This window comes from Pundamilia nyererei, unplaced genomic scaffold, assembly GCF_000239375.1.
Source record: "Pundamilia nyererei isolate P.nyererei 1_Seehausen unplaced genomic scaffold, PunNye1.0 scaffold00170, whole genome shotgun sequence".
NCBI classification, from domain to species: domain Eukaryota; kingdom Metazoa; phylum Chordata; class Actinopteri; order Cichliformes; family Cichlidae; genus Pundamilia; species Pundamilia nyererei.
In genome coordinates, this window is record NW_005187571.1 from 482,300 (window position 1) to 494,687 (window position 12,388).

General features: G+C 43.1%; 3 protein-coding genes across 3 annotated transcripts in view; 1 reads left to right on the forward strand and 2 right to left on the reverse strand.

Annotated features, from left to right (window-relative positions):
* Positions 1 to 2,831, forward strand: part of LOC102202152 (round spermatid basic protein 1-like) — a 21,577-nt gene extending 18,746 nt beyond the window's left edge. Inside the window, exons 8-10 of the mRNA XM_013914078.1 lie at positions 985 to 1,798; positions 2,000 to 2,554; positions 2,773 to 2,831. Coding sequence (XP_013769532.1) covers positions 985 to 1,798; positions 2,000 to 2,554; positions 2,773 to 2,831 — 1,428 coding nt within the window. The remainder of the gene's footprint in view (positions 1 to 984; positions 1,799 to 1,999; positions 2,555 to 2,772) is intronic.
* A 1,821-nt stretch (positions 2,832 to 4,652) lies between these two features.
* Positions 4,653 to 6,167, reverse strand: tmem60 (transmembrane protein 60). The gene is made up of 2 exons (XM_005745949.1): positions 5,997 to 6,167; positions 4,653 to 5,777 (listed from the first exon to the last, which is right to left on the reverse strand). The coding sequence occupies exon 2, from the start codon at positions 5,688 to 5,690 to the stop codon at positions 5,286 to 5,288; it is 405 nt and encodes a 134-aa protein (XP_005746006.1). The 5' UTR covers positions 5,691 to 5,777; positions 5,997 to 6,167; the 3' UTR covers positions 4,653 to 5,285.
* Positions 6,168 to 7,661: 1,494 nt separating this feature from the next.
* Positions 7,662 to 12,388, reverse strand: part of prr5a (proline rich 5a (renal)) — a 7,673-nt gene continuing 2,946 nt past the window's right edge. The window contains exons 3-11 of the mRNA XM_005745950.2: positions 10,819 to 10,944; positions 10,654 to 10,734; positions 10,141 to 10,189; positions 9,964 to 10,021; positions 9,773 to 9,864; positions 9,547 to 9,687; positions 8,964 to 9,099; positions 8,597 to 8,869; positions 7,662 to 8,510 (exon numbers count right to left, since the gene is read on the reverse strand). Coding sequence (XP_005746007.1) covers positions 8,215 to 8,510; positions 8,597 to 8,869; positions 8,964 to 9,099; positions 9,547 to 9,687; positions 9,773 to 9,864; positions 9,964 to 10,021; positions 10,141 to 10,189; positions 10,654 to 10,734; positions 10,819 to 10,944 — 1,252 coding nt within the window. The 3' untranslated portion in view covers positions 7,662 to 8,214. The remainder of the gene's footprint in view (positions 8,511 to 8,596; positions 8,870 to 8,963; positions 9,100 to 9,546; positions 9,688 to 9,772; positions 9,865 to 9,963; positions 10,022 to 10,140; positions 10,190 to 10,653; positions 10,735 to 10,818; positions 10,945 to 12,388) is intronic.

Genomic DNA, 12,388 nt, shown 5'->3' on the forward strand with positions numbered 1-12,388 from the left:
CTAATATGCTTAATTGGTAGTAGGCTTTCGAGCCTATACAGCTTGGAGTAAGACAACATGCATGAAGAGGATGATGTGGACAAAATACTCATTTTCCTAATAATTCTGCACTCCCTGTATAAGCTGCCAAACTTAAAAAACAAAAGTCTGGAGGCGACTAAAGTGGATACTGCTGATAAGACACTCACTATGCCCATGAGTGTCACTCTAAAGCTAAAAATGAACTTAAATTAACAGAAAACTAACACTCACAGGGTGCTAAACTTAGCTCTGGCATTGTGAATCTTAAATATTGAGCTGCTGGCAGGTATTTTCTTGGCGTTACAGCCTTCAGTTGCACCTTGTGGAGTCTAATGTTTTCCTCTTCTGCATATGACGTGTCGGCTCTGGCAATTGGCAGATGAAAGGCAGGGTGTTGCTCTTCCCTCCACCTTTAACTGTTTGGCAACTACACCAAAAATTGTATCAGTGATCGTTCACCCAAATAAGTTCATAGCAAGTTTTTTTTAGTGAGAAGCTCTCATGATTTGCTTCAGTTGACCAAATTAACAGCAAAACAAATCAATGAGTTTGCTTCATTTTTAGATAACAAGTTATTCCAAAATTCCGGTTCCTGAAAATGGGATATGTGAGGTGGGACTAACTCACCTCACCCCTGTGCACACCAACAGAACTGTTCGTGAATATATTTGCACACTCTGGTTGTTGAGACCATATTTAAAACCCTAACACTTCATTTGTAAGTGAAAATTGAAGAGTGTGTTTCTAATCATGCTGTTTCTCCTGGTTGTGTTAAAAGCAAATGTATTCTAATATATTTGTTATGACAGCATTAAAAACTGTTGGGGGTTTTCTCAAACTTTCAGAAAGAGTGCCTAATGCTGCTTTAAGTGTAAGAAAACACAGATCTGCTATCACCGCAGGCATGTTTTCACTCTCTGAGGGGTTGTTGAATATCATGTGCTCCTGTCCTTGCCTCTACAGTGTGTGCAGTGGATCGATGACGCCAAGCTGAACCAGCTCAGGAGGGAGGGGATCCGATACGCCCGTATCCAACTCTACCACAATGACATCTACTTCATCCCCAGAGGAGTTGTCCACCAATTCAAGACAGTGTCTGCTGTCTGTAGTCTGGCCTGGCATATCCGACTTAAACAGTATCACCAACATGAAGAGAAGGAGGAGGAGGAGGTTAAGGAAGAGGAGACATGTTCACCAAGACAAGTAACATGTTATATTAAAAAAGAGGAGGAGGAGGTAGAAGCGACGGAGTGTGACCTTGCTGTAAAGGCAGTGACGAAGCTGGAGGATGAGGAGGACACGGGGAAATGGGAGGGGGCACCCCCAGACACTCCGACACAGATTTTCAATGAGGAAGAGCGAGAGAACAGAGCTGACGTGAAGGAGTTGTCAGCGGCACTGTCACTACCTTTGGTCAAGAAAGAAAGAGATGAATCTGCACTCAGTCCCACACTAATTGAACCTCAAGATGAGGAAGATGTAAAAGAGGAAGGCAAAGGAGCTGCAGACACCTGTCAGACACTGCAGATGGACCACGAGGAGGGCAACAGAGCGGATAGTGCCCCTTCAAAGCCATCACAGCAGATTAGGAAGGAAAGTGATGTGGAAGAAGAGCGGCAGCACAAAACATCAGGACAGGGCCTGAAAGAGAAAAGTAAAGAGAGTATACTGAGCACTTATAACGCACCCCAAATCAAAAAGGACAAAGATAAAGGCAGAAGAGAGAAGGATGAAAAGGAGAGGGTGAAAGAGAAGGAGAGGAAGGAAAAGGACAGGAGTAAAGAGAAGGAAAAGGATAAAAAAGACAGGGGGAAAGACAGAGAGCGAGAGAAGGACCGGGTGAGAGAGCAAGAGAAAGTTAAGACTGAGGGAGGACGAGAGGGTTGCACAACGACGCAGATACCGCCGCAGATGAAGAAAAAAGAGGAAGAGGAACGGACGAGAGAGGGCGGTAAAACCGCCCCAACCAACCCGTCAGCTCAGAGAGACGAGAAGTGGGCCAAGGAGTGGGACTCAAAAACGCAACCCCATGTCAAGAGAGAGAAGGAGCATGACAAGGACCGGGCAAGCACGCCTGCTGCGGCTCACCCACGGCCAGACAGAGAGGAGGCTCGAGACTCCTGCACGCATAAACACAAGTCTTCCCATGGGAAGAAGGAGAAGAGTGGCCACAGGGAGGGCAAAGACGGCAGCGCGCTGGGAAAATGGGGGAGAGAAGACGGAAAAACTCACAAACCTGCGAACGTTCAGGTTAAGAAAGAAGTAAAGAAGGACAGAGATGTCGGCAGCAAAGAAGAGAAGAAGAAACCTGCTTCTGGTCCTGCCCAACTAGAACACAAACAACCACGGACACTGGTCACCTTTGACCTTTTTAAACCCATGGAGGCCCATCAAACTTTGGCTCTTTCCTTCACGGACAGTAGACCCAAGAGCCACCATCACAGTGACTCTCGAGGCTCCTCGTCTAAGCCTGCATCTGACAGTCGGACTGTTGCGCTCTGTAAAGGACCAAAAGTAAAGGACTCGGTGCCGGGTAAGCCCGGGTCAGCGCTACAGGATACAGCGCCACAGCAGCACTTATTAAAACAGCCCCTGAAAACACACCCCCCCCAAACACAGAAAGACTTCTTAATATGAATGTCTAGATGTCTAGTCTGCTTTTCTTTTCCTTTTTTCTTTTCTTTTTTCTTTTTACTGTACAATTTGCGCCAAGGCTTTGGTAAAATATTTCAAAGTGCATCCTTACTTCAGATACCACAAAAGTGAGCGAAAGCTGCTTTGACATTGCCAGACCTCCTGTGACGCAGTGAAACGAGGGTGCGCTCTGCAGGTATTTTAACAAGGTCTAAGAATGTAAGCTAAGTAGCTCACTTCACGTTTGTTAGCAGATGTACGTAGGCTTTATATAAAATGTTATGTGACCCCGTGTGTCAGTGCCTGTGCACTACTTAGCTTCGCTCTTAAAGCACCTATTTTAGGTACTGGTCTCGCCAGTCTGAAAACAACCATCCGTACTCCCCTGCTGTAAGAACGACCTTTGTTCAGTGTTTGAGACATCAAGGAGATCCCTGTGATCTCTCTCAAATCATCTGTTTATCGTTGCTCATGCCGATTTGGAGGTTTGTTATTTTTAAACCTTCATATCAGAGCAAGTAGTTGTTTTCAGACTGGACTGTTGGACTCACACAGGGCTGTAAATGATACTGTATGTACCAAAACTGTACAGTATAGATGTTATTAGCACCAATGTGAGAAAATGTATACAGAAATTGCATATATTTTTTGTAAGACAGGTTTTATTTTCCATAGAACTTATTTATATCATTTACTGTCTGTTTTTATTTGAAACCGATGTATGTGAAAATTCTGTTGTAAATACATTTTATTTCCTAAGAATTGGTAGTGTGATTTATACTCTGATCAGAACCTCTCAATAAATGGTTCAAAATGTTGACTTGGTCAGCGTTAAAAGTCTCGCCTGTGTTTTGTATCAATGAGGTCACAGTCATTTGCCTTTCTGGCTGCTGGGTCAGGCATGCAAAGCAACAGTCAGGGCACAAGGCAGGTAAAGAAGAATGTGGAGGCAGGGGTGGGACAGAAGGATATTATGATAGTAGTTAGACCTGTTATAATGGTTTGGAGATGGTTTTGCTACATAAAGTCAAGAGAAGAGGTGAAGATGCTTGTGTTTTCACTGGGAGCGACCAGGACAGGATTACAAATGAGTAGTTTGTGTGAGAGGGCAGGATGATAGGTATAGGGTGAGATGGAGGCAGATGATCCACTGTAGGGACCCCTAAAGGAAGGGGCAAAAAGAAACCTCAGATTATGGCAGGATGTTTTCCAAATATGCTGTGAGTGTGAACTCTAAGCCCCTCCCACCAGAGAAAAACAGTAAAAATAAGTCGCTGCTTACTTTTGGCTCCATGTTGAGCAAAACTTGACTGGATCCTAGAAGAGATGGTACTGTAGTGTTGTAGTCCAGGAGGAATCCCAAATGCGGATAAATTGAAGGGTTACATCAGGAAAAATCTATGCCAAATCAAACATGAGAATCCCAACTTCTTGGAGCATAAGGAAGCAGTACATTCTTAACTTTAATTTTTATTTTCTCATCTAATACACCCTCCTGACCTGGAAATCAGTATGCCGTGCTGCAGGATCTCTAGGTTCCTGAAAATGCATCTGGAGCATAGGTTTACTGGACAAGTTACAATAAAGGATACAAAGGTGTATAAGAGTGTGACACACAGCTAGTGTAGTAGGAGGACTCGCACACAATCACAAGTTGTTAGCCAATGAGCGTGTCCAGAAAATCCACATCTCTGTCACATAGACAGCCCAAAATTTACAATTTTATTCAATATAACATGAAACAGAGGTTATGTCTAAGAATCATTTTCACACAGTCTTTGTAGCATTGGAAGTGCTCTTGCAACCACATATCACCCCCTGGTGGCCATTAAAAAGAATGCAGGTTAAACGTACTTCGACATCGGCTTCACTTATCAGCTGTAGATATCTCAGTCACTCTGAGATGACTGGATTTTTAAAAAATTAAATTCTATCATGAATTTTATGATAGAATTTCATTTCATGTCTCTTCATCCAGAGACACCACAAACACACTGCATCCTGGAATTCAGCCTTTTCCTGCTATGAAGGCTCAAAAGACTTAAATACTGACCTGCAGCAAAGGTTGCACTTACTCTTAAATCTCCCTGGGTCATTTTGTTTGCAAACATGACGTAAAACAGTCGACAAAAGGATGAACAGTGACATTTTTTTTTCCTGGCTTTCAAAAAGATGTCTACAGCAGGTTGTACAGTGCAAATTACATTTAATATGAGCAGATGGGGGAAGTTCTCATCTACATTCAAACTGTTGCTGACAGACTGCAGCTAATGTAGAAAAGTTAAGATCAGTGTTTTGTGTAGCACATGTTTGATCAGCCAGACTTTTTACCTGGCTCTTAAGTTTAATCCATTCCTTACTAATGACTAAAAATGAGCTAAAAGGCAGCAACACATGTCCAAAAACATGTCCCAAAATAACACTGATGCCGCCTGAAGCAGGTGAAGGTGAAGCAGAGCCTGCATGCCCCAGTGTGTAGATGTCACTAACCCAGTGAGTCTGCACTTACAGCAAAGGAACAGTGTTTTAAATAAAGGTCAGCATCTTCCTTCAGTGATGTATGCTTCGTGACAGATGCCTGAGTATTTAAAAAAAAAAAGTTTTTTCCAAAAGTTCACATTCTGGCAATTTCAGTCTCTCCTATAGTGGAAGACGCTGTAGCCCAGCTCTATCAGTGCTCCACCCAGCAGCACCCACAGAGGGATGCAGACCACACTGATCCACACTTTTGTGTGCCCCTCCATGCGGGAGCACAGAGTCAGACAGAAGGCCAGCTTTAGCAGCAGGGCTGTTAGGTACCACAGCCTCCTCTTCAAGCTCTGCTCACCCTCCCTGGGGTCAAAGTCCGGCTTGCAGCGGCCTGCCATCTTCACTATCAGCATGAGGATGAGGATACTGTCAAAGGTCCAAACAGGGAGGAAGATTAGGAACCAATTCCAGTGGATTCTGGAGTCCAGCTTGAGGACCAGCAGGATCAAGAAGATCAGAGCAAATATCCATGAGAGGAGCACTCGCTGGGCCAGGGACATCTTCATCTGTGGAGGACTGGCACAGAGCCAGTGTCACCCACACCCAGAGAGACTGAAGAAGGTGAGGAGGAGGAGAAGCACAGTCAAGGTGATCTGAAAACACAGCAGAAGACAGCACAGGCCCGTCACTCCTTAATTATAAACACATGACTGAAAACTAGACCTCCCCCACTAGGAAGCAGACCCTCACGGGTCTTGTAGAGAAATCCATCTCCTGATACTTCCACTCAGTATTAAAGCAAACATGAAGCTAATGTATGTTAGCAAGCTGTAGCTAACTTGTAAAACTGACCCCACTGTTCACAGTCTTACCGAGTTCAGCAGCAGAGTCAGTTCGATGTCTTTAACCCGGGGTTTCAACGACAAACTCTTCAAACGAAGACAAATACCAAAATAGCAGACAGACTGAAAACAGCGGCGAAGAAATGCGACAAAACGTTAGCTTTCAGCTACATACAGCCGACAGTTACCCTGCATTTCCGGTTAGTCCTTTCAAAACAAGTGCACGTCCTAAATAAAATTACATTTATCATTTTCAAAACAAAACCGTGATTTTGTCAATGTTTTTGGATTGGGGCTTCACCCACTCATAGCAACCTAGTGGGGATCTAACCAAACAAATGCTTGATTTTTTTTTTTTTTTTAAAGGTCGACTTACTTGATTTCTTCCCTCCAGCAACTCAGCAAACACCATCTGCTGTGCTGATAAAGATTACATGATGTAGCTGAAAGGATTTAATAGTTCCAAGATTAACCCGAGGGGAGTTAACAATAAAACGAAAGCTGACTGACTTCAGCATTTCACACTTATAAATATAAAATGTAAATAATGTGTTCTTCCTGGTCTTTTTGTTTGTTTGTTTTTTGTTTTATTGAAGTGGTACAGGTTTAAACTAGGGAGGGGGATTTCTACAATCTTGGTTACAACCTAGATTGCAAGTGGAACTTGCCTAAACATAAATAAATAAATAAATAAATAAATTAAATAAATAAATAATAATCCAGCTTCAGCTGCAGAGCCCCCCCCCCCCTTCCTAAAATCCAACATATGTGTTGTACAAAGGCAGAGCAGACATTTATTTCTAATAAAATGCTTTTTTAAAACAGAAGAAGATGCACCATGTTTTCTTTTTATAATCCTCAAATGCATTTATTTCTCTTTTACTGGGCTAGTATTACAAATTAATACAAAGTACAACTCCAGAGACATCATAGATTGTCAAAAAAGTAAAGTACAAAACGCTTGAGGTAAAACATCATTGAAAAAGATTCAGTTAAAAAGCCCTTATTAAAATTTAAGTTCTTTTCAAGGTAAATGCTCACTTTACAGCTTCTGGAAAAAAAATACAAATAAAAACAATGCAGTTTTATTTACAAGATAGTGGTGGTGCAAAATACAGTGTGTGAGACAACATTCAGTCAAAATCTTCATATCTTTGTTAAATGTAAACAATAAACATTGTCCTGTTCGCCAAAATGCCGCCACACTGATGTTTGCTCTGAAAAGACTCTACGAGTGCCGCTGACGCATGAGAGCAGAGGAGCTCATTACTACCCGGCAAAAAATATGAAACTGTTCGACATTACACATTTACAAAGCAAAGCAAATCCACGAAATGGATTGTGTATGAAAGGTTTCTCTAGGTAACTGTGGCAGCTTTCTCCTCTGCAGAGATAAGAAAATCCTTATCATTTCAAATTTTGCTCTTACTTAAGAGCACCTCTGTGGGGCAACGGATAAGTCTGATAACACTCCGTAGTTTTATTAGTTTTTATATTGTTGACAAAACCCATCAAGAAAATAAACAGTGTATCAGTCTGGGTGTAACTCTCACCTAAGCTCATTTATTCCTAGACCCAAGTCTTTAGAACCAAGTTACAGCAGAGACGTTATAGGAGCGACACTTTTCTGCAACAGCAAACATGGTGGTAAATGTATAACGTCGGGGGGGAAAAAACTTTTTAAAACATTAATTTATTATTTAACTAAACTTTTTATGCAGTTTTTTAAGGTAATATTTCAAAATAACAGTCTAAAAGATGTGAGTCAATGGTGGCTATGAAATAGTGAGACTGCTCTGTGGTTTCACTTTACATATAATATAAGCCAACACTTCTGTAGTGCATAAAAGTAGAAATGCAAACAAAAGAAATAAGGAACGTTACAGTCCAAGTGTGTGGCTTACTGATATGTTCAAAAAACAATGGAGCACTTGTTCATAATCATCAATTCATTGCTCATTGTAGTCTTTTTAAGAGATTTTTTGTTGATAACAGTGAAAATGTGAAGTACCATCAGATGCATCCTCGAGTCCTTTAATAGCAGTACCACTTATCTAACAATCGTGTTTTTCTTGTTTTTAAGAATGAAAATTTCATTCAAAAGTGAAAGCACTTGGAAGAAACTAGTCAGGGAAACTTATCATACTTCAGCAAAAAACCCAAAGCTAAACAGTAAGATGGTACCCATTCAAAATGTACGATTTCTTGCCTCCAGAATAGGGGGGTGCATCCCTAAAGGCAACCACAGTTACACAGTGCTCTGCCTGCTCTCGTGGCTGAGGCTGAGCCCCATCACCTCTGAGGAGTGAGATGGGAAATCAATAAATATCCCGTCTGGGCCTGAGTCTGCAGACTCTAGCACTTGTCCAATTATGGTTTCAGGGCTGGATGATTCACTGGGCGGCGTAGAGGATGCTCCCTTACTGAGATCAGTCATTGTTGTTGTGGCCTCGGTGCCATGGAGAGCTCCTGAGGAATGAAGCGGGAGGATGGAGGGAGACAGCAGAGGCAAGTCCATGGCACTGGCTCCAGCTTGTACTATACCTATGAAGGAGATAACAGTGGATTATTAAGGTTTAGCATATAATGATGCTTCATAATAATCAACACAGTGAGGACTACAGTCGTACCGTTGAACTGAGAGCCCACACACAGTCTGTTGGAGGAGGAGCCAGACAGTTCTGATCCTGGGGCCAGGTCAGCATAGGCCAGTCCTTGCTCCTCCAGGCACGATGTAATCTCACAGGCCGAGTGACGCCGAATTCCTCCACTGCCAACCGAGTTGGCATCTGGGTCATACTCAGCCACTGGGGTCAGCAGCAAAGGAACATTGTAGCTCTTTGATCGTACCACGGGGTTTTTAGACGGTTGATCCGCTGACTTGGACCAGCCCCAAGGCTTCTCTGAAACACAAGAGGGAAAGATGGGAAGACGTTATTAAGCTTCACCAACACTTCAACCCTGAAAACTGTTATTTTTATCCCGCTTCTGCCTCACCCAGAACATTGCAGTGAGCTTCAGCATCATCTCCAGAGTAAAGCCCATGGGTGCCCAAATAGGGCGAGACCACCTTCTGAATCAGTGACTCCAACCTCAGGTATTCCTCAGTCACACCACGCGGCTCATGGACCCCCTAAACACAGGCATTAAATTTTATATTTAGCACCATCATACTCACAGATCACCCCTGTGGGCTGTTGGTGCTTAAGTTTAGAAGAGGAAAAAAACTGTGACAATAAAAATATATATTTGTTTGAATAATGTTTGGGTTGCATGACTAAAAACTAATGCATTAACACAGTATGTCACAACCAATAACCAGCAGATCAACTAATAATCAGTAAATTTTATGAAGATACGCCCAACTAAAAGTAATTTACTCAGAAACAACAGCAGTGTAGTACTTCTTTATCTTCATGAACACCTTCAGAATAATGCAATACAATTAAACCTTTTCATTAATGTTAGAAACAAGCTGGGCCAAAAATGCACAACAGCAGGTGTTTGGAAACAAACTCAGACTCGGTGCTGAGCAGCACATAAGGAAGCCATGAGCTTGGCTTGATGCCTGCAGGCCTACCTGTAGGATGAGCAGCATTTGTGTAACAGAGGGAGGCACACGGGCCCGCGGGCGAGACAGGGCGTCCTCTAGCTTTACGCTGAGCACTATGGTGTTCCTGAAGTGCAGCAGGGCGAGCTGTCGGACAGAAGGCTCCTTACCCTGCGCGCAGAAAACAGCAGACAGACTGAGCATCGATTCAATAAAGGGCTAGGACGGAGATCAGACTCTTGAGATGCTCGCCTACCTGAACCGGGTGGAAGATGGCCTGCAGCATTGAGAGAACATCACAGAAGAAGAAGTCCCAGGTCTCTGCCAGAGAGTCAAGTAACTTCTGGCCTGCATGGATCCCAAAGGAACATGCTCGAAGCTGAATTAAGCTGATTTCCAGTGAGATATGCTAATTTCTATTTATTTATTAATTTCAAGATTGCCTACCTTCATAGAATCTTATTTTGTCCCGCAGGATGACCATGCCTTTCGTTAGCAGCTGATTCTGTGAAAAGAAGCCAGTAATTATGAATCACTGTAGAACTGCTCTCCAATTCCCGTCTCAAAGAGCTCTGAATTTAATACATCTGAAATAAACGTCCTGTTTTATTTAAGGTGCATTACCTGAAGGTATTCTGTGAAAAAGGACCCCAGCTCAGTCTTTAAAAGATGTCTGAGGAAAAGGGACAAATGAATAAATACAGTTAGAAAGATAATAAGTGGTGTTGGGCTAATTATGTGTTTATAACTTTGTAAAAACAGTGCTTGGCAGCCATGTTATGTTCAGAGCCGTCTGTGTAGTTATAGAAAAATGTGTCAACCTCCTTGTGACTTTTCTAGAAATATGTTTACCCAGCTATAATGGAAGCGGATACAAGTGATGGGTCTGGTTCAGAAAGATAATGAGATATCTGACGTGACCACATGACTCCCCAAGCCTACATGCTGTACACTACACACACAAACAAACCCGTTCACGAGAAAACATTCAGTCAACACATACAGCACACACGGTAATTACAACGATTACAGCACAAAATGACATCAACGGTCTAAAATAAGGAAGTTTTCTGAGAGCAGTGTTTGTGTGCGAGTGAGTGAGTCAGTGAGTGGGTGAGTGTGGCTGTTTACACTCACCGGACACCCTCATTAAGAACGTAAAGTTCATTATCCGCCAAGCCCTTCTTTTGGAAGACTGCTATCACAGCATTATGGATGCTGCAACATAACACACACACGAGCTGGTGTAAATTAAGAATCTCCACACACATTTAAACACTACCTTTGTCATATCTTGTGTACCTGTTCCAGGTGGCGTTGGCTCCTGCCCTCTTCTGCTTCTCCCCTCGGTCCTCCGGCGAACTTTTCTCACTCTTCCCCAGCTCACTGAGGCTGGGAGAGCTCATCAACTTCAGCCGGTGCAGAGTCCTCATGAGGCAAATGTAAAGGGAGAGAGACAGAGTATTCTAAGTACAGGAAGGGAGAGAAAGAAGGTCAGCCGATGAGCCAACACATACAGAGACACACAGAGAGGAAACACGAGGAGGCAGCTGTAGGAGGAAGGGAGGAGAACATAAAAGGAGAGAGTATGCACAGGAAAAAACCCAAAACATAACAAGCACAATGACAATACAAAGAGCAACCAGTGATAGAGGAGGAGAGATAAAGGACAGAATGATGCATGGTGAGATGGAAGCGGCACATTAAGAGCAGGATGGGTGGAGCTCAGCCGAGAGGTGGGCCACAATGTCGCTGTACTGCCTGTCTCAGAACAGCAAAAAACAATAGCACGCACACGCTCGGGTGGAAGGGGGGGGGCGTGCAAGCTCTTCCTCCCTCCCTGGCTCTCTGTCGGTACAATACAGCTATTGATGCAAACAAATATTTATGCAGAGCACAGATACCAGAAGGAACTGCATGGTAAGCAGCCGGGGCTTTGTGAATATTACTGTACGCAGATGAGGTGGAGGAGGAAGTCGTCCGGCTTTTAAACAACAGCAGAAACAGTGATAGGAAGCACGGACACAATACAGAACAATAAAAGAGGCTTTTCCTGCTCTCCCACAGCTGGTAGCGAGTGCAGCAGGATAAAAGTAAAAAGTAGCACAATATGTGAAACAGGAGCTTGACCAATATTAGATTTCTTATCTTCTTCTTTTTTTCTTTTTTTTTGTTGCTGTGGGGTCAGATGAGAAGATTGATATCATATTTTTAACCACTGAAGCTAAATATGCAGCTACAGCCAGGAGTTGATTAACGTACTGCAGAGATATGAACATATGAACATATATAGATATGAAGGGGGGAGCAAGGGGTGGGGGGCATTGTAAAGGAGTAAAAAGCCAGGCTCAATAGGTATCTGCAGCATTGTCTCTCCCCAGGAGTGAGATTGCCCCTGAGGCCTACATTCTGCAAAGGTCAAAGGTCAGGGCTGCGGGGGGTGCATTCTTCCCTCCCACTCGTGTTTTTAAACCGACCCGCCTGTCTCCCCTGCCTTCTATAGCAGTTCCGTTTTCTTTACTGCTCTGCATCCCTTCCTCATTACGACAAAATACAAGCCTAACAAACACACATACACAGGCACACGCGCCTTCCGTGTTCGCACTAATGTGGAAAAAATGTAAATTGCATCCTTGACTCTGCTTTAGTCACCAATCGTTGCTAAACTAACCACACGCAAAAAGGCACATTTGTTTAAAAGACGTCATCCAAAGAGAATCAAATTAAAAACAGTCACCTAAGCGCTGCTGTGAGATCATCACATGATTTAACGAATCCATTTTTGAAGACTGCTGATTAGGTATCACACTCTTTCACGCTCCTGCTTTGTTATAAAAGACAGAAATGACAGCACACACACACACACACACAC